At 38.0% G+C, this 18,531-nt stretch overlaps 1 protein-coding gene across 1 annotated transcript in view; it reads right to left on the bottom strand.

Moving 5' to 3' along the window:
* Positions 1-18,531, bottom strand: part of MSH3 (mutS homolog 3) — a 180,989-nt gene that overhangs the window by 153,259 nt on the left and 9,199 nt on the right. The window contains exons 3-7 of the mRNA XM_060009221.1: positions 14,889-15,109; positions 10,679-10,885; positions 8,928-9,044; positions 8,408-8,527; positions 6,623-6,766 (exon numbers count right to left, since the gene is read on the bottom strand). Coding sequence (XP_059865204.1) covers positions 6,623-6,766; positions 8,408-8,527; positions 8,928-9,044; positions 10,679-10,885; positions 14,889-15,109 — 809 coding nt within the window. The remainder of the gene's footprint in view (positions 1-6,622; positions 6,767-8,407; positions 8,528-8,927; positions 9,045-10,678; positions 10,886-14,888; positions 15,110-18,531) is intronic.

Consider the following 18,531-nt stretch of genomic DNA (forward strand, 5'->3'; position numbering starts at 1 on the left):
ATGGATTTAAATGATATTTAGAGCACATTCCATCCAAAAACAACAGAATACACTTTATTCTCAAGTGCTCATAGAACATTCTCCACGATAGATCATATCTTGGGTCACAAATCAAGCCTTGATAAATTTAAGAAAATTGAAATTGTATCAATTATCTTTTCCAAACACAATGCTATAAAACTAGATATCAATTACAGGCAAAAGACTGTAAAAAATACAAACACATGGAGGCTAAACAATACAGTACTAAATAACCAAGAGATCACTCAAGAAATCAAAGAGGAAATCAAAAAATACCTAGAAACAAATGACAATGAAAACATGACAACCCAAAAGCTACGGGATGCAGCAAAAGCAGTTCTAAGAGGGAAGTTTATAGCAATACAATACTACTTCAAGAAACAAGAAACATCTCGAATAAACAACCTAACCTTACACCTAAAGTAATTAGAGAAAGAAAAACAAAAAAAAACCCCACGGTTAGCAGAAGGAGAGAAATCATAAAGATCAGATCAGAAATAAATGAAAAAGAAATGAAGGAAACAATAGCAAAGATCAATAAAACTAAAAGCTGGTTCTTTGAGAAGATAAACAAAATTGATAAACCATTAGCCAGACTCATCAAGAAAAAAAGGGAGAAGACTCAAATCAACAGAATTAGAAATGAAAAAGAAGTAACAACTGACACTGCAGAAATACAAAGGATCATGAGAGATTACTACAAGCAACTCTATGCCAATAAAATGGCCAACCTGGAAGAAATGGACAAATTCTTAGAAAAGCACAACCTTCCGATACTGAACCAGGAAAAAATAGAAAATATAAACAGACCAATCACAAGCACTGAAATTGGAAACTGTGATTAAAAATCTTTCAACAAACGAAAGCCCAGGACCACATGGCTTCACAGGCAAATTCTAGCAAACATTTAGAGAAGACTTAACACCTATCATTCTGAAACTCTTCCAAAATAAAGCAGAGGGAGGAACACTCCCAAACTCATTCTACGAGGCCACCATCACCTTGATACCAAAGCCAGACAAAGATGTCACAAAGAAAGAAAACTACAGGCCATCTATCACTGACGAAGATAGATGCAAAAATCCTCAACAAAATACTAGCAAACAGAATCCAACAGCACATTAAAAGGATCATACACCCTGATCAAGTGGAGTTTATCCCAGGAATACAAGGATTCTTCAATATACACAAATCAATCAATGTGATAAACCATATTATCATACTGAAGGAGAAAACCATATGATCATCTCAACAGATTCAGAGAAAGCTTTCGACAAAATTCAACACCCCACTTATGATAAAAACCCTCCAAGAAAGTAGGCATAGAGGGAACTTACCCCAACATAATAAAGGCCATATATGACAAACCCACAGCCAACCTTGTTCTCAATGGTGAAAAACTGAAACCATTTCCTCTAAGATCAGGAACAAGACAAGCTTGCCCACTCTCACCACTATTATTCAACACAGTTTTGAAAGTTTTAGCCACAGCAATCAGAGACGAAAACCAAAAAAAGGAATCCAATTGGAAAAGAAGTAAAACTGTCACTGTTTTCAGATGACATGATACTATACATAGAGAATCCCAAAGATGCTACCAGAAAACTACTAGAGCTAATCAATTAATCTGGTAAAGTAGCAGATACAAAATAATGCACAGAAATCTCTTGCATTCTTATACACTAATGATGACAAATCTGAAAGAGAAATTAAGGAAAGACTCCCATTTACCATTGCAACAACAAAAAAATAAAATACCTAGGAATAAACCTATCCAAGGAGACAAAAAACCTGTATGCAGAAAACTGTAAGACACTGATGAAAGAAATTAAAGATGATACAAACAGATGGAGATTTACTCTTGGATTGGAAGAATCAACATTGTGAAAATGACTATACTACCCAAAGCAATGTACAGATTTAGTGCAGTCCCTATCAAACTACCAATGGCATTTTTCACAGAACCAGAACAAAAATGACCCCAAATAGCCAAAGCAATCTTGAGTAAGAAAAATGGAGATGGAGAAATCAGGCTCCTTGACTTCAGACTATACTACAAAGCTACAGTAATCAAGACAGTATGGTACTGGCATAAAAACAGAAATATAGATCAATGGAACAAGACAGAAAGCCCAAAGATAAACCCACACACTTATGGTCACCTTATTTTTGATAAAGCAGGCAAGAATATACGATGGAGAAAAGACAGCCTTTTCAATAAGTGGTGCTGGGAAAACTGGACAGCTACATGTAAAGAATGAAATTAGAACACTCCCTAACACCGTACATAAAAATAAACTCAAACTGGATTAAAGACCTAAATGTAAGGCCAGACACTATAAAACTCTTAGAGGAAAACATAAGCAGAACACTCTATGACATAAATCACAGCAAGATCCTTTTTGACCCACCCCCTAGAGAAATGGAAACAAAACCAAAAATAAACAAATGGGACCTAATGAAACTCAAAAGCTTTTGCACAGCAAAGGAAACCATAAACAAGACAAAAAGACAACCCTCAGAATGGGAGAAAATATTTGCAAATGAAGCAACTGACAAAGGATTACTCTCCAAAATATACAAGCAGCTTATGCAGCTCAATATCAAAAAAGCAAACAACCCAATCCAAAAATGGGCAGAAGACCTAAATAGACATTTCTCCAAAGATATACAGATTGCCAACATACACATGAAAGGATGCTCAACATCATTAAACATTAGAGAAATGCAAATCAAAACTACAATGAGGTATCACCTCACACTGGTCAGAAGGGCCATCATCAGAAAGTCTACAAACAATAAATGCTGGAGAGGGTGTGGAAAAATGGGAACCCTCTTGCACTGTTGGTGGGAATGTAAATTGATACAGCCACTAGGGAGAACAGTATGGAGGTTCCTTAAAAAGCTAAAAATAGAACTACCATATGACCTAGCAATAACACTACTGGGCATATACCCTGAGAAAACCATAATTCAAAAAGTCATGTACCACAATGTTCATTGCAGCACTATTTACAATAGCCAGGACATGGAAGCAACCTAAGTGTCCATCAATAGATGAATGGATAAAGAAGATGTGGCACATATATACAATGGAATATTACTCAGCCATAAAAAGAAATGAAATTGAGTTATTTGTAGTGAGGTGGATGGACCTAGAGTCTGTCATACAGAGTAAACTAAGTCAGAAAAAGAAAAATAAACACTGTATGCTAACACATATATATGGAATCCAAAAAAAAAAAAAAAGATTCTGAAGAACCTAAGGGCAGGACTGGAATAACGACGTAGGCATGGAGAGTGTACTTGAGGACATGGGGAGAGGGAGGGGTGGGCTGGGACAAGGTGAGAGAGTGGCATGGACATATATATACTACCAAATGTAAAACAGATAGCTAGTGGGAAGCAGCCACATAGCACAGGGAGATCAGCTCGGTGCTTTGTGACCACCTAGAGGGGTGGGATAGGGAGGGTGGGAGGGAGACGCAAGAGGGAGGGGATATGGGGATATATGTATACATACAGCTGATTCACTTTGTTATACAGCAGAAGCTAACGCACCAATGTAGAGCAATTATACTCCAATAAAAACGTTGAAGGAAAAAAAAGTATAATTTTTGCAAAAAAAATCAAATATAACAAACTCTGATAAACACTATGTACATAGTCTATCCAGGGAAACAACTATGATAAGTAAAAGCCATCTCCATCACCCCAAGCCAATAATAGCCAAGATAACCTGGAAAAGATCATCGTTTGGAAGAGAAGAAAAAGATTAAGTAATTTACTGAAGGTCAAGGGGCAATAAAGTGGTGGAGGCAAGATTCACATAGTCTGACTCCACAAGCCACACTCTTACTCACTACTGACAATTACGAAAGGCATGGGGCCAGTAACAGACTGCATGAGCTAACAGGAGGAAAAACAACCAGTCCCTACACTCATGGATGGCTGGTGGAAAGTCAACTGACACAGCCTCTCCAGAAAACTGCCTGGCATTTTCTAAGAAAGCTGAAAACATCCACATCCTATAACTCAGCAACTCCTCCCCTACCTATATACTCTTGAGAAACTCAGGCACATGTATAAGGCATGTGCAAAAAGGTTGACAGTGTATCCTTTGTACAAGCAAAAACTGGAAAGAATCCACAAGAATAAAAAAACTGTAAAATGAAATACAATGTAGCAATGATAACAAAAAAACTACTAAGGTAACACATGTAATATCTGATAAATCCCATGTACAAAATGGTAAACAAAGAAGCAAGACCCAAAAGGATACATACAATATATTTACATTTATATACTTTTTAAGGACGTAAAACTGTATCTAAAAGCAAGGGAATTATTACCTTAAAGTCTGGATTATGGTTACCTCCAGAGGGAAGGGGCCCTTCTGTGAGCAGTGCTGTATTTCCTAACCTGGGTGGTTGTCTCAATATTACACTGTAAATTTCTGTTTTATGCATTTTTTCCTTGATTATTCTATAACTTTTTAAAAAATCACTCATTTTTGGCTCAAGGAAGTTCCTTAATTCTAGTCCAGAGGCCTTCTCTAGTGGCCAGATAGCTTGACTGTAAGTACATCAGCATACACATATAAGTTTATCTCCCAATCTACAACCAAATTTTTACAAAATATATTAACAGAAGTTCAAGTAATAAATTTATCAGCCAGATAAATTCCCCTCTGCTTTTTTAAATCAGAGAAATGGTCTATGTCATAAAACCTGCAACATGTACTACTCTGTGTGATATGTAACACTGATAAACCCATAGTCAGTCTGTATAAAGCTGTGCATTGCCCAGCCTGATGGTAGCGGGCCTGATGGCAGTGGCACTACAACACAAAAGCCTTTGATTTCAGACTACCTACCAGTATCCAAAGGATGACTCCTAGGTAGTGACTGGGGAACATGTGACACTCACCACAACAGGGAAAAAGCCAGCAAGAACAGGGTAAAGGAAGATGAGATCCGTTTCAGCCACACTGAATTTGAGTGCCTTGTCCAATGAAGAGTTGGAAGCAAGAGCCTGGAGCTCACAAGAGAGGTGCAGCCTGGACCAGACCTCTGGATGTCATCAGCCCAAAAGTGGTTGGTGAGGTAAAGAATGGGTCCCAAGAAAATGCCTGAGATGCAAACTATCATTTCTTTGGTTTTTTTTTTTGCATGCCAGTTCATACACTACGGTTAACTTTGGCAGTAGGCCAGAGCATATTTCTAACCGCACAAAGTAGGAGTTGTATACTATCAGCTCTGCTCCTTAGATTGAGTTCCAGGTAAATATAAAATAGCACATTACATCTGATAAAGCTTAAAAGCAAGTAACCTTACTATTTGTAGGTAGGTTCAATTGCCTGCAGCTAGATAAAAAGTGCTTCTCAAGGGTAAAAAAATCATTTAGAGCCATCCAACAGTAATGCAAAGTCCAGAGAGAAAGGCTTACTGATTAAGCAAATGTCAAGTTAGCACAAAGTTATGCAGTCAGAATGAGGTATTAAAAGGTACTTTGGAGACATTTGGGTTGTAAGAATTTTTGTTGATATTGTAGCTGGTTGCAGAAGTTTGCAAAAAACAAAGAGAATGAGTTATTATTAGGCAAAGTATCCTACTTGTGCTTAACAGAACAAGGGAGCCTAATAGTTCCAAAGGGTCCTTAAACCTAAGATTTTAAGCAGAGTCCAAGTAAGTCTATAAATGGGCAAATCTGCTCACAAATTGCCAGAAGGCAAGATCAATAAAACTATGATTCACAAATTATACTTACCTGGAAGACTGGTTATAAATATTCCTAATCCTTACTAAAAAGAGTTTTGTACTAGCCAGCTATCATTTCCCTTTAACTCTCAAACTTTCCTCTAAACTAGATATGACAATCCCATAATCATTTGTGTTTAACTTCAAATCCCTAGAGGAAATTTGTAAAACCCTTTGTTATCCATGCATGTGTTGACTTTTATTCTGCTATCTGTACACTGTCCACATGCATGCCTGTCACTGGGTCAATCTTCAACCCTAAACTGCTAGAGCCCATGGACAGAAACTATCTGGATCTCTCCATAGCACAGAGCGCCAAGTAGCCACCTGAGAAAATTATAACTAGTAACTTAACATATAAAATTGGGAGGAAAATATTTTTCTAGTATAATTACTTGAGGACACAACCCATCAGACAGCCTCATTATAAACCATACATGATTACACATATTTAAAGATTCCTTGAACATCTATCATTTGTTCTTTTTTTAAATTTTATTTATTTATTTTTGGCTGTGTTGGATCTTCGTTGCTGTGTGCAGGCTTTCTCTAGTGGTGGCGAGCGGGGGCTACTCTTCGTTGTGGTGCACGGGCCTTTCATTGCGGTGGCTTCTCTTGCTGCAGAGCACAGGCTCTAGGTGCACAGGCTCAATAGTTGTGGTTCGTGGGCTCTAGAGCGCAGGCTCAACAGTTGTGGCTCACGGGCTTAGATGCTCCGCAGCATGTGGGATCTTCGCGGATCAGGGCTTGAACCTGTGTCCCCTGCACTGGCAGGCAGATTCTTAACCACTGCGCCACCAGGGAAGTCCCTATCATTCATTCTTCACCTACAAAGTACTTACCACAAGTCCAATGAAAACGTTCCCCTTTTTTTTGTCTTTAACATTTTCCTTATTTTCACAGATACACAGAAGATAGCTGGTAGAAGTATCAGTCATTATCTCATCGACATTAACAGCATCATCCAGCTTGACTAAAGGATTTACATGTAATAATCATTAAAGAAAAACAAATGCTACATTCCCATTAGCTTTTCTCCCTTAAAATAATGGTTCATTTTCCTGGGCATTTTTGCTTTATGCAAAACTCTTCCATACAGCATTTACTCTTCTGATTTATTCTGATCATAGTTACATGACTTATCTTCCCTAAGATATAAGACTCATGAGAACAGACAACTATTATCCTCTCACTTCCAAAGGGCCTGTGATATGCCTCAGATCCTGTGGAAGCACCAATGGTTAACCCTCTGCTTTACTTGGATAAGGCTGAGCCTTGACTCCTTAACAATCTCATGATGTTTAATTCCACAAGTCAAAGCATGGATACGCTAAAATAGTGTAAATTACTTTCCTCCGTTAAAGTACCTAACAGCTCTCAGACATAGCAAGAGAATTTTTAAAAGATATGAGAAAAGAAAACCAAAAAAGAAAACAGAAACATACATACGTGTGTGTGTGTGTGTGTGTGTGTGCGTGCGTGTGTGTGTGTGTGTGCAGTAAGTCCATTACATAAATTCTCAGGGATGAAAGCTGATTTTGGACAAAGTCGGTCTGGGAACATCCACTTTGGGCATCAGCAGATAAGAGCTACAGCAGCAGCAAAAGAGAAGCACGGAGGGGTGCTGTTTTAGAAGCAGGCTTTGAAAAAGAGACTCAAGTTCAGGCAAAAGAAACAATAAAATTGCGAAGTTCTTACAGCCTGATCAGCTTAAAACAACAAAGAGCTATTAATGGTCTGGGGTCCACTCTGAGTGATAATCGTTCCATATTCATGGTATTAATGGAATAAAACAGCCTTCAGAATTTGGGTAGAAGCTAAGCAGGCGTCTAAATAAGCACATCTGTAATAAACCATAACAGCAATACCTTCACACAGTATCATTTAAGACCTTATCCCTACATTCTTTTATTCTGAGAGACCTGACCCCATTCCACAGTAAACAAAATGCTTTCTTATCATATTTGATATATAATTATTTGGTTTTTAAATAATTGATAGAATTTTATGACTTTGCTGTTAAAATCATTTTGCTTCGAGTAACTCATTGAATTTATCAATGACTATAAACTGGGGGGCAATCATTATATATACTGAGGGTTCTTGCAAGTGAGAAAGCTTACAATCCATTTTGAAAAGTAATAAAATTCTTATGATGCTAACAATTAATGAAGATGACCTACTATTATGTTTTATAAGCAGTTAACTGTGTGTTAACTTGGTAGTTTTCTTTTCACATTTTGAAGTAAATAAGCTATTTTTTAGGTCTCATCTTAGGAAGATCTACAAGAGCTTGTAAGCCCTAAGCACCTAACCACTGCCCACAAAGGCCTAGGAAAGATGCAATTTCACATCAGTTGCTAACTTGCTATCATCTTTTATCAGGCTCTCTTTTTTCTTGCTCTTAAAATACAATGAACTCTCCTTTTACTATGGCATTTGAAAAATGCTTCTTTCCAGCCAATATCAACTCTTCTCTCTTCAGTACCTTACGAATCACAGGTCAAGGTAACCATACGGCCTCATCTCATCAAAAAGGTACCCAATCAAAGAACAGTTTTAAAAAATGCTATTTAAAACAAAGTCCTTGTAACATTTAAGAAAAACAATTCCTATTTGAAAAGGATATCTTCTCCAATAAGTGTAGATTTTGTATAAAGAGCAGTCAATTTCCGGGAAAAGAGTGAACTTTTGCTGTCCCCAATGGCTTTTAACGCAGCTGTTTCAGTTTGTTTCACAACTCCCACCTTCAACAAAAGTAAGAAATACTGCATATCAAATACGATGGAAAATTTGTTAACAAAACATTAATTCTAGACTTTGAAAGGTTAATTCTGAAACATTTAAAATAAACAAATTAGTCCACAATGTCCAGAGGTAGGGCTTAAGTAATAAGTACCACAAGGACCTTGCAAGTGTGGATAAATCACTATGAAACACTCCATCACAGAGTTGAAAAAACTTTTTACCCTAAATATCTAGTATGTTAAAAACTCATGGAGCTATACTGCCAATAATTATGACAAATTTTAACTTCTCCAAAATATCAAATTCCAAAACCAGTTATAGCCTACCATCTTAGAAAACATTTCCCTCTCTGGAAGAGACTCTAATCCCCTTTTCCCACAAGTTGAAGCCAAAGCTGACCTTATATCCCTTGGCCACAAGGCGGCGTACGTGAACAAACAGCCGGTGAGTAGGTATGCTTGCTGTCATAAAGTTGTGATCTAAATGGCAGTAGATATTGAGCTCCCGGGCTGCAATCTAAAAAAATTTAAGAAGAAAATATCAATAAATTTCTACTTCTAGATTCCCTGTGCAGTGTTTGTTCACTTTGTTAAAAATCCATCAAGGTATACATTTAGGATTTGTGCACTTCTCTGTGCGGTATGTCAATAAAAAGTTTAAAAGACATTCACTGTGTACAAGCCTATGGTTTTATCTTTTTTTTAACAGCGTCCATGGCCTAACCGCAAAGCCAACATCTATATTTATAAACAACTCAGAAAAATATGACAGGTTTTCTTTTATGTGCTTAGATCTATCAAAACCTTAAAAGTGCTGAGCTTTCCCTGCACAACACAGAGACCATGAGACTGAAGTAGAATAAGAATTTGCTACTTAGCACATGCAAATAACTGAAAATTAGGAGATACCACAGAGTATACATACATGATGAACCTCCTTGGACAGAGGGCATCTTTGAGGAAGTGAGAAAAGAACCCCCTGGTCTGGTTAGCTACTTAATGATGCATGAATGATAGGAATGCAGAATCAGGCAGCACCACCTGATTCCCTACGTTTTTCTACAAAGTCCCAGGGCTTAGATATTGCCCACTGGGGCCACGGAATTGGAGTCATTCCTCCACTCTCACTCCCCTATACCACCTGTCTCTGAACTGTATTAGTTCATCACTGCAGGGCAAGAAGACATCAGTCTTTACTGTGGTCAAGGCTGAATTTAGCACTCAACCTAGAGAGAAGGACAGACAACAGCACTTCTTTCACCCCTTCATCTATAAGAGGCCAACCACGTGGTTCCTGTCCTCAGGAAACACGCGGATGCTGTTTCAAAGTCTAATTTCATGACACAAAAGAGAGCATCATGCCATCTGAACTAGAGAACACCACTTTCCAGCCACAGGACTTAGGACACTAGAAGAACAAAAGTTGGCCAGGTCTCCACTCCCCATTCATGAGGTGGCAGACGAGCCACCTCATCACTCTCTGAAGATGTACTATCCAACCAGGCCTAAAACTAAGAGATCATCACAATCATTCGTGACTTCAACAGCACCACCAGCAATACCAAGCCTAAGCTTGCCCCTAAATGCTCAAATTTACTTTTAACCTTCTTAACTTAGGCCATTATCAAACACCCCAAATTAAATACAAACCCACCTTAGACTAAGATAGCAAGACAGCTGATATACGGAGACCTGTAAGACTTCACACACTTGTTGGTGGCTGGCAGAGTTAATGTGCTCTTCCACTGAGATTTAACTATGTTCCTGGCTATGAAAATTCATAAGTTAAGGGTAAAAAGAGGAATATCTGTACATCTCAATTTTCTTTTTCTTGCTTGAGTCTTCATTAGGAATACTCACATGATTATGGTTCATTCACAACTGACTTTCGATGGATGAAAGGTACTGGGCCAGCACCATGGAGAATAAGCACGAACATTCCAATAGGGACCCCTCACTTCCTTCCCCACAAATCTAGCATCCACCAAGTTTGCTTGTGTCTATTTTTAGTTTTTACTTTAAATGAAAGTATTTTTGAAGGTAATTGATCACATTAGCTTCTCCATGAGGTCAGAAAATGAAATAAAAACACTGGAAAATATTTAAGGCTGGACAAAAAAACAGGAAACAGTGTCTGAGAAAACAACTTACCTCTGCATCTTCCCCAAAGAATCTATACTTATATCCACATTCCACACACAAAATTGCATCTTTCTGCTGCTGCTTCATTTCTATGTATTGTAATTCTAAGGGGGTGTAGATGCTTTTGGTCCGTTTGTTAGATGGTTTAGAATCAGAAGTCTTCTGTAAGTTTTCACAACTGCTATGTGATGATCCACAATGACTGAGTGTCTTGTCCTGGCAACCGAAAGATTTTTATAGTTTAAAAAGTATTAACTGTAATAATAGTTCCAGAACGTAAATTTGGCACAAGGCTAATAATTGGTGAATCCAAGTGAAAAGTTTACAAGAGTATATCATGTATTAGGCATATTTTCTTGCAGGTTTGGAATTTTCTCAAAGTAAATGACTTAAAAAAGTGAGCCAAACTAAACTACTGTATAATTATTTGAGCAAATTTTGAAAGCCTAAACTAAAAAAGCTTTCTATACTTCTCTTTAAATTGGATTTCATTAAACCAATTATAATTAACCATTTTCTTTTCTTTATTCCCAGATATATAAGGCACAAAAAGTCATCAGGCATCGATCTGTCTCCCTCAGCGGTAAGGCAAAACCACTCTCAACAAGCATGCCAGCAGCTAACGCTGCACTCAACGTTTAAATTTCCAAGTACAGTCTAAAAGATAGTATGTTCCATAACCCTTATTCCAAGAAAGAATCACAATTTGTTTGGTAAAGAGAGATGAGAAACAGCTTTTGGAAAGCATAAAGCACAAGGTTACATTTTCAACATTAGTATTCCTGATATCCACCTGTCTATATGAAAACCATAATTAAATCCAGTTCACAGCTTAGAGCGAATTCCTTGCTTCTGAGACTTATTAAGGTCAAATGAAACAAATCTGTACAATTGATGACATAAAAATTCATATTTTAAGAAAAGGCAAGAAAAATCTAAACATAAAATTTTTCTCTCCCCATTTTGGGCCCCTCCCTCCCCTTCAGTGTGCATTGTGCATCTATCTGCCTTATGCTTAGGTTTAGCAGAAATACCTGCTCAACCATGAAGATCAATTTTCCTCCTTCTGGTGCCAGCCTTATAACTCCTTGGAAACTAACATTTCTTTCTCAATCCTTTAAGGGGTCACGATGACCCACCCACTCGCCTCGTACACACAGACATCTATGGGGAACTTTATATACAATGCCAACATACCATTTCCCTTAAAGATAGCCATTGGTGCATAACATACCGGTCAGACGACCTGGGGAGACACTGGGCACCTAATGGAAGTCTTCTTAGCTTAAATACTTACTTATGACCTTATTAACGTTACTAGCTATATTACTTGTATTCTGCCTATTTTATAATATAATTGTTTCTTGCGTTATCAAATGTATGACTGAGCCTCCAATAAAATTAATGATTAGGCGACTTAAAACAATTGACAAAATATACAGTCCTATATGATCAGTGATTTTAATAGTGTAACTCTAGATATGGGAAGAATCAACAAGAGAGAATCGTTTTCTAGACCATAACAGACTATAAGACAGGTGGTTCAGAGGCTCTCGGCTACTGTGAACAGGGCCTAGTCCAGGAACAGCACAGTGGGTGGCCTATCAACAAAATCCTTGCCTGACCTGAGAATGAGTATTCCTAGCGCCATAGGACAAATTGATCACAAAATGCCTCCCAAACCTTGGTTGAAATTAAGACCGAAAGGGAACCGATTATAAAATAAAGACTGTTTGCCCATCAACCAATTCTACAAGAATGAAGTCATTAGCTACTGTGGTTGCTGACCTATATTACACCCTGAAAGGAATTCAGGAAGATCAGGATGAGGCTCTTTGTGAAACTTGCCCTCAGATAGTTAGATATTTTCAGGAGAAATTTTTTTATAAACCTGGATTCTTGCATCATCCCATACTTAGAAAAGCACTAAAATCATTAACTAAGATGTCTGTTCCTTGTGACTAGCAGCAACCTTCTACCGAGATGTGTGCCTGAGTGCACATACCCCCTTTACCAAAATCACACATATGCTGGCCTCCCCGCCCTTTACTTCTTTGGAACAGTTCTCAGAGCTCTCTGAGAGACTACCTCCTGGGTTATAATCCTCAGGGTGGCTCAAATAAAATTTTTCACTTCTTTCTTAGATTGACTATTGATTATTTTTGTCAAAAGGATAAATCCAGCTTCTAATTAACTGTCACTGGGTCACTGCCAACATCTAAAAACTTACCAGCTACCCCTGAGATTAAAAATATGGCCTAAAAGACTAGTGACCAGCAGAGGCAGAGAAGAGAGAAAGAGAAATGTCTTATATGGCCCAGGGAGGGGACCGCAGTCCAAGGAAAGCCCAGAAACACGTTCTTTACAGTTGCAGTTGCTAAAGGTTTAAAAAATTCAGCTTAGCTGGAATAGCAGGTAGAGACACAGTTTATCTGAATAGCGAAGCCAAGCAAACCTCCAAAGATCAGCAATGAGATCTGGTAAGGTATGGACAGGTATGGCAGGAGAAAAGTGGGTCAATATACCAGGTTGGAGAATGCATTTGCTTTTAATTATGATGGATTTTCTACTTCGTTTCCATGACTGTTATCTAAAATTCAAGAAAACCACATATTGCAAAACTTAATGAATACTTAAAAAAATATATTTCCTGGAAAAAGAAAGTTCTTACTTTATACCTTATTCATATAGGGAATGAAAGTAGGAATCCAGCAAATAGTTTTAAGCATACGGGATATGAATAAACAAGTCAATCTGAATACTTGAGTATTAAGCAACTTTTTTTCCCCACCATTTGGGTGAAAATATTTCTCAGATATACTCTTTTTCATATTCCCAGAGACAGCATTCTGAACTCAATTTAACTTTGTCTTGACAATTGAGGATGATGAGAATAATAAAATGGGACTTTCAGGACCTATTTCTCGGTGTCCCTTCTAACTGGTTACTTCTAATGTGCTGTGAATCAGAAATGCCAAGTTGGTCATTTTATGTATAAACCAACAGTAAATCTCATGAGACCCTAGGATAAATTCTCCAATTAATAAAGTGAACATACACAGACAAACTTTTTGACCTCTATACTTTATGACCACTACACTCAGGTGAACTGCTTCTAAGTACTAAAAAAAGATTAAAAATGAAAACAAAGCAACTTTTTTTCTGATGATGTAAAATAAGTCAATGGATCTTACAGCCTGGCTGAAGGAGGAGTTCATGAATCTGGACTTTGTGGGAAGGAGTGTGAACTTCTGAAAATTAGATACAAAATTGTGTTGGTCTGAGTATTTTTCTGAGTAACAAATCCATAGTTTTCATTAGATTTAAATGACTCATAAAAAAAAGTAAAGAACTAGTTCTCTAACTCCATGGTTTTCGATCATGGCTAGACATTAAAATGAGAGCTTTTAAACGATATCCATGCCCAGTTTTTCATGAAAACTAACTAAACATGATTCTGAAGAAGGGTTCTTACTATCGGTATTTTATTTTATTGACGTATAGTTGACATACAATATTACGTTAGTTTCAGGTGTACAACATAGTGATCTGATAGTCAAATACATTATGAAGTGATCATAAGTCCAGTAACTAACTGTCACCATACAAAATTATGACAGTAAGGTGATTCTAATTTAAAGCTGGGCTGAGAACCACTAATTCTGATTTATAATAGATTTCAATGATGGATCAAGAGTTAAATTCCCTGATTTTGCAATGGTGAAAAATACTAATAATCACCGAACAGTGGAAGAAGTAAGGAAGCCATATACGTTTGGTTAAACTCTGAATTTATTATATCAGCCAAGCTTTCAACTAAAAACCTCAAAACATCTCTACAAATTATTCACTGTGATTTTCCAGACTAATCATGGAAACTATAAGGAGGACTATAAGAAACTGTGCTTGTATTAATTATTAATAAAGAATCCCCCCAAGTCAGTGGCTCCTAATCCAGGCTGTATATCAGAATCTGCTGGGAGGTTTTCTTGGTTTTCTATTGTTTTAATAAAACTAATTCATCCTGCCTTAATACATAGTAAATCACAATCTCCAGGAATTTAAAAACAAAAAACTAAAAAGCAAAAGCTCCCTCAGCTCATTTGGATGATCAGCCAAGTTTGGGAACCAGTGCCCTGAGTGAACCCACAAACCTAATGGCACGTGAGAACCTACAGTTCTAAGTAACTGGATATTCATCTATATAAGAGTTACATACCTTTTGACTAGTTTGAGATTTGGAATCTTCAGAAGAAACTGCATTCTTTGCACGTAGAAGATCGATATCATCAAAATCAGTACATTTTGGCAGAACTGCAAATCTCTTCTGAAGAGACTCTGTCTGGACTCTATTTTGAGGAAGGGCAGAATCGCAGCAGAATTCTTTCAATTTTTCCAGAGACTTTAAAACAATCCTGGTCCTCAGATGTTTCTTTGGCTCTTAGCAAGTCAGAAGAAAATATAACAATAGTATTTTATCTCATTATGTCAATTCATAATTAGCATAGGATTTTTAAAGAGGGAGCTTCTCACTAAAGCAATGAATCTAACTATAATGTGATAAGGAAATAAAGAAACCTCGGGTTCAGGGTGAAGATGGCATATTGAAACATAGATCTAATTTCACTTGGTCCTGAAACCCCATTAAAAACTACAACAGGGGCTTCCCTGGTGGCGCAGTGGTTGAGAGTCCGCCTGCTAATGCAGGGGACACGGGTTCATGCCCCGGTCCAGGAAGATCCCACATGCCGCGGAGCAGCTGGGCCCGTGAGCCATGGCCGCTGAGCCTGCGCGTCCGGAGCCCGTGCTCCGCAACGGGAGAGGCCACAACAGTGAGGCCCACGTACAGCAAAATAAATAAATAAATAAATAAAAAATAAAAGGGGGAAAAGGATTCAAAAAAAAAAAAAAACTACAACAGGGCAGACAGAAAAGAAGAGGTGACAACTGCAAACAAAATATCTGAAGCTAGAAGGATAAATGGATAAGCAATAACCAATTTAGCATACCTGAAAGCTAAATCCTAAATCAGTAATATATAAAACCAGGAACTAATCCTACTTAGAACACAAAATGCTTATTAAATGGCTCAAGAATCAGGGTACCAGTAGCTCTGGAAATGGAAAAAAAGGAGGTTCTAAAATAAACAGAACTGGTTCAAAACAATTTAATCCCTAGACCCCTACCCCACTCCAAACTCAAGGGTAACTGTCCTCCTTCTACCTCAGAAGAAGACTGGAGATTTCTCTGGAAAAGGCAACACAGGCACAGGTGAGACGCAGTACTGTGCCTGAGCCATAAGAATGATGGGAATACAGGCTTACTGTATGTGGAGAAACCAGCCTCTTCTCACCAGCTCCCAGAACACAGGCAGCCAGAGTTCTCTCTCCAGGCAGGGGCTCACAAGACTCTGGACTGGGGAAACTGACCAGCTCCATGGGAAAGACCTAAAGATACTGACACCAGGAATTCACCAAGGAAACCACCCCCAGGACATGTGCCTTCCTGCCTCCACAGCTTTGCTCATGCTATTCTTTCTCCCCAGAATGCCCTTGACCCCAATTTCCACATGGCAAATTGTACTCACTTCGTCCAGACCCATCTCAAAACTACTTTGTCATGAAATTCTGCTAATTCTCCCAGTTTAAAGTCATCTTTTCTTTCTCTATGTTCCTATAACAAGATCGCATCTCTCTACAGCACTTATCACACTCTGCCAATTAGCAGTTATTAATAAGCAAGCAACCCATAAAATAAGGGAAACTATCATGTACTGGGTATCTACTATATGCCAGAATACATCTTTTCACCCTTTAGAGCAATACTATTAGGTAATTACTATTTAATATAAAGAAACTGGGACTGCATTTATTATCTCTTACCTTCCCATTAAAGCAAAAACACTCTGAGGGCAAGAGTTGGGTTTTGTTCATTTCTAAAAGTTTAAATATTTTCATATTAATATGCAAACCTCTTTTTAGATCTATACTTTATCCTGTCTCCTGTTAACCTTGTAGCTAGAAAAATGTATATTTGAAATCTCTTTTCAAATGTATATATTCATCTTGTTTACTGTTATTCTCCCCTTTTCAGGATGTATACTTGAATCACTCTTCAAACATATAGTGTAAGTTTTTATATTATATAAGGACTTCCCCCTATCGATTCAAAAAAACTTTCCCGTGATGGGAGTGGGGTATAAGTCTCAGAATTGCACTCATGTGAAAAAAGAATATCTAAAACTGAAGTGTTAAAAACTAAGGTGAAGTAGCCAGAGACTCTTCTAGCTAGTGAACGCTCTGCTCTTTTCTTCCCATTATTTATTTTTTTAAGTAAACAGTAAAGTTCATATTTCAAAAAATTCCATGTCTAGGCCTTATTTCCACAAACTTCAGGGTTTGCTCAGCTGGATGTGCAGCAAGGACTTAGCGTGCATGTGGTAAGAGCCCTTGATTGCTCAGTTTCTTGCCCTCCTCCTTACCATCCTTCCCTACCCTACCCTACTCTCACCACTGCCAAGGAAGATTCCACCTTGAAGCTCCATCCTTGAGTTATGCTCAAGACAGAAAGGTTTTTGTCGGTTCAGAAAGATCCCGGATTGAGCCCATGCTTCTGTACAACCTCTCTGCTACCCTTCCACATCTCTTAAAGTTTTTTCTCTCCTTTTTCTGTGTAGCCATCTTTCATCCTTAGGCTACAATGACTTTCTACGAGTGCACCACAGCTCAAGAGTTAGGAAAGAAGGTGTCCCACACTTGTTCATTTCTATCAAGCCATTATGATTCCTGAACTCTAAAATAAGAGAAAGAACTGGTACACAAGCGATTACCCAAAATTACAATTTTTTCTTAATGCTCCTAGGACCATCAAATCTTGAGCCATCTAAAAGAAAACCAGGGGGAAATATGAACATGTTATCTGTGGGAAGAATGAAGCTTACACAGGAAAACCAAAATCTTTCATTGCCTTCCTCACAGATACCTAAGAGAGATTCTAACACCTCATAAGGCCCTCAATGAAAAAAACTAAATTGGAAGGCTTCTCAAGTGCAAAGCCCCCAAGAGCTACGAAACCCTCATGTCTGAGAAGGGACACAGATATAGGCACCAGTCCCTCAATTAGGCCTTGAGGAAGACTGTAACTACTGTGCAAAACCTGGCTCATGGAAAACTGAGTACTATGAAAATTAAAAGGGAAACCTCCTAAAATGGAGTTGGGAGGCCAGCAGGGAGAGCTCTCCTGGACATACTACCCAGCATCAATACAGATCCCAACAGGAAGAGACTTACCTTGCATCCCCTATAGAAGTGACACTAGCTTACTACCACCAGCAGGAGGAAGATTTTCTCCTTGCCTGGCAACAGTACAACCAATGAGAGACTGTCACAACTCAGCCAAAGAAAAGCCACTATACTTTGAACTCCCAGTTTCCTCCAATGACCCTCCCAAATTCCTCTTCTCCTCTATAAAAGAGTATCCTCTCCTTTGCCTTGCTGAACTTGCATGTGGTTTGCCATAGTTGCATGTCCTAAATTGCAGTTCTTACCTGCTCCCAGATAAATCCATTTTGCTGGTAAAATAATTGGCTGTTCTCCTGTTTTAGTTTAACAGTACCCCAATAAACCTTAACAACCTCCATATTCTGCTCCTATACTTAAAACCTCACTTATACTATTTCCATTTCTGAAGATGCCATGAAATGAACTATCAAATTGCCACAATATGAGATTAAGACTTGCCAGCATTATCACTAAAGTCTCTGAGCCCTTAAGAGGATATACCCTAGAAATAAGGCCATCGGTTGCTGTCCCAACACGTTAAATAGGCCAAAAACTTCTCAGTAAAAATCTTTCACTGAATTA

This window comes from Delphinus delphis, chromosome 3 (genome assembly GCF_949987515.2).
Source record: "Delphinus delphis chromosome 3, mDelDel1.2, whole genome shotgun sequence".
In the NCBI taxonomy this organism is placed as follows: Eukaryota; Metazoa; Chordata; class Mammalia; order Artiodactyla; family Delphinidae; genus Delphinus; species Delphinus delphis.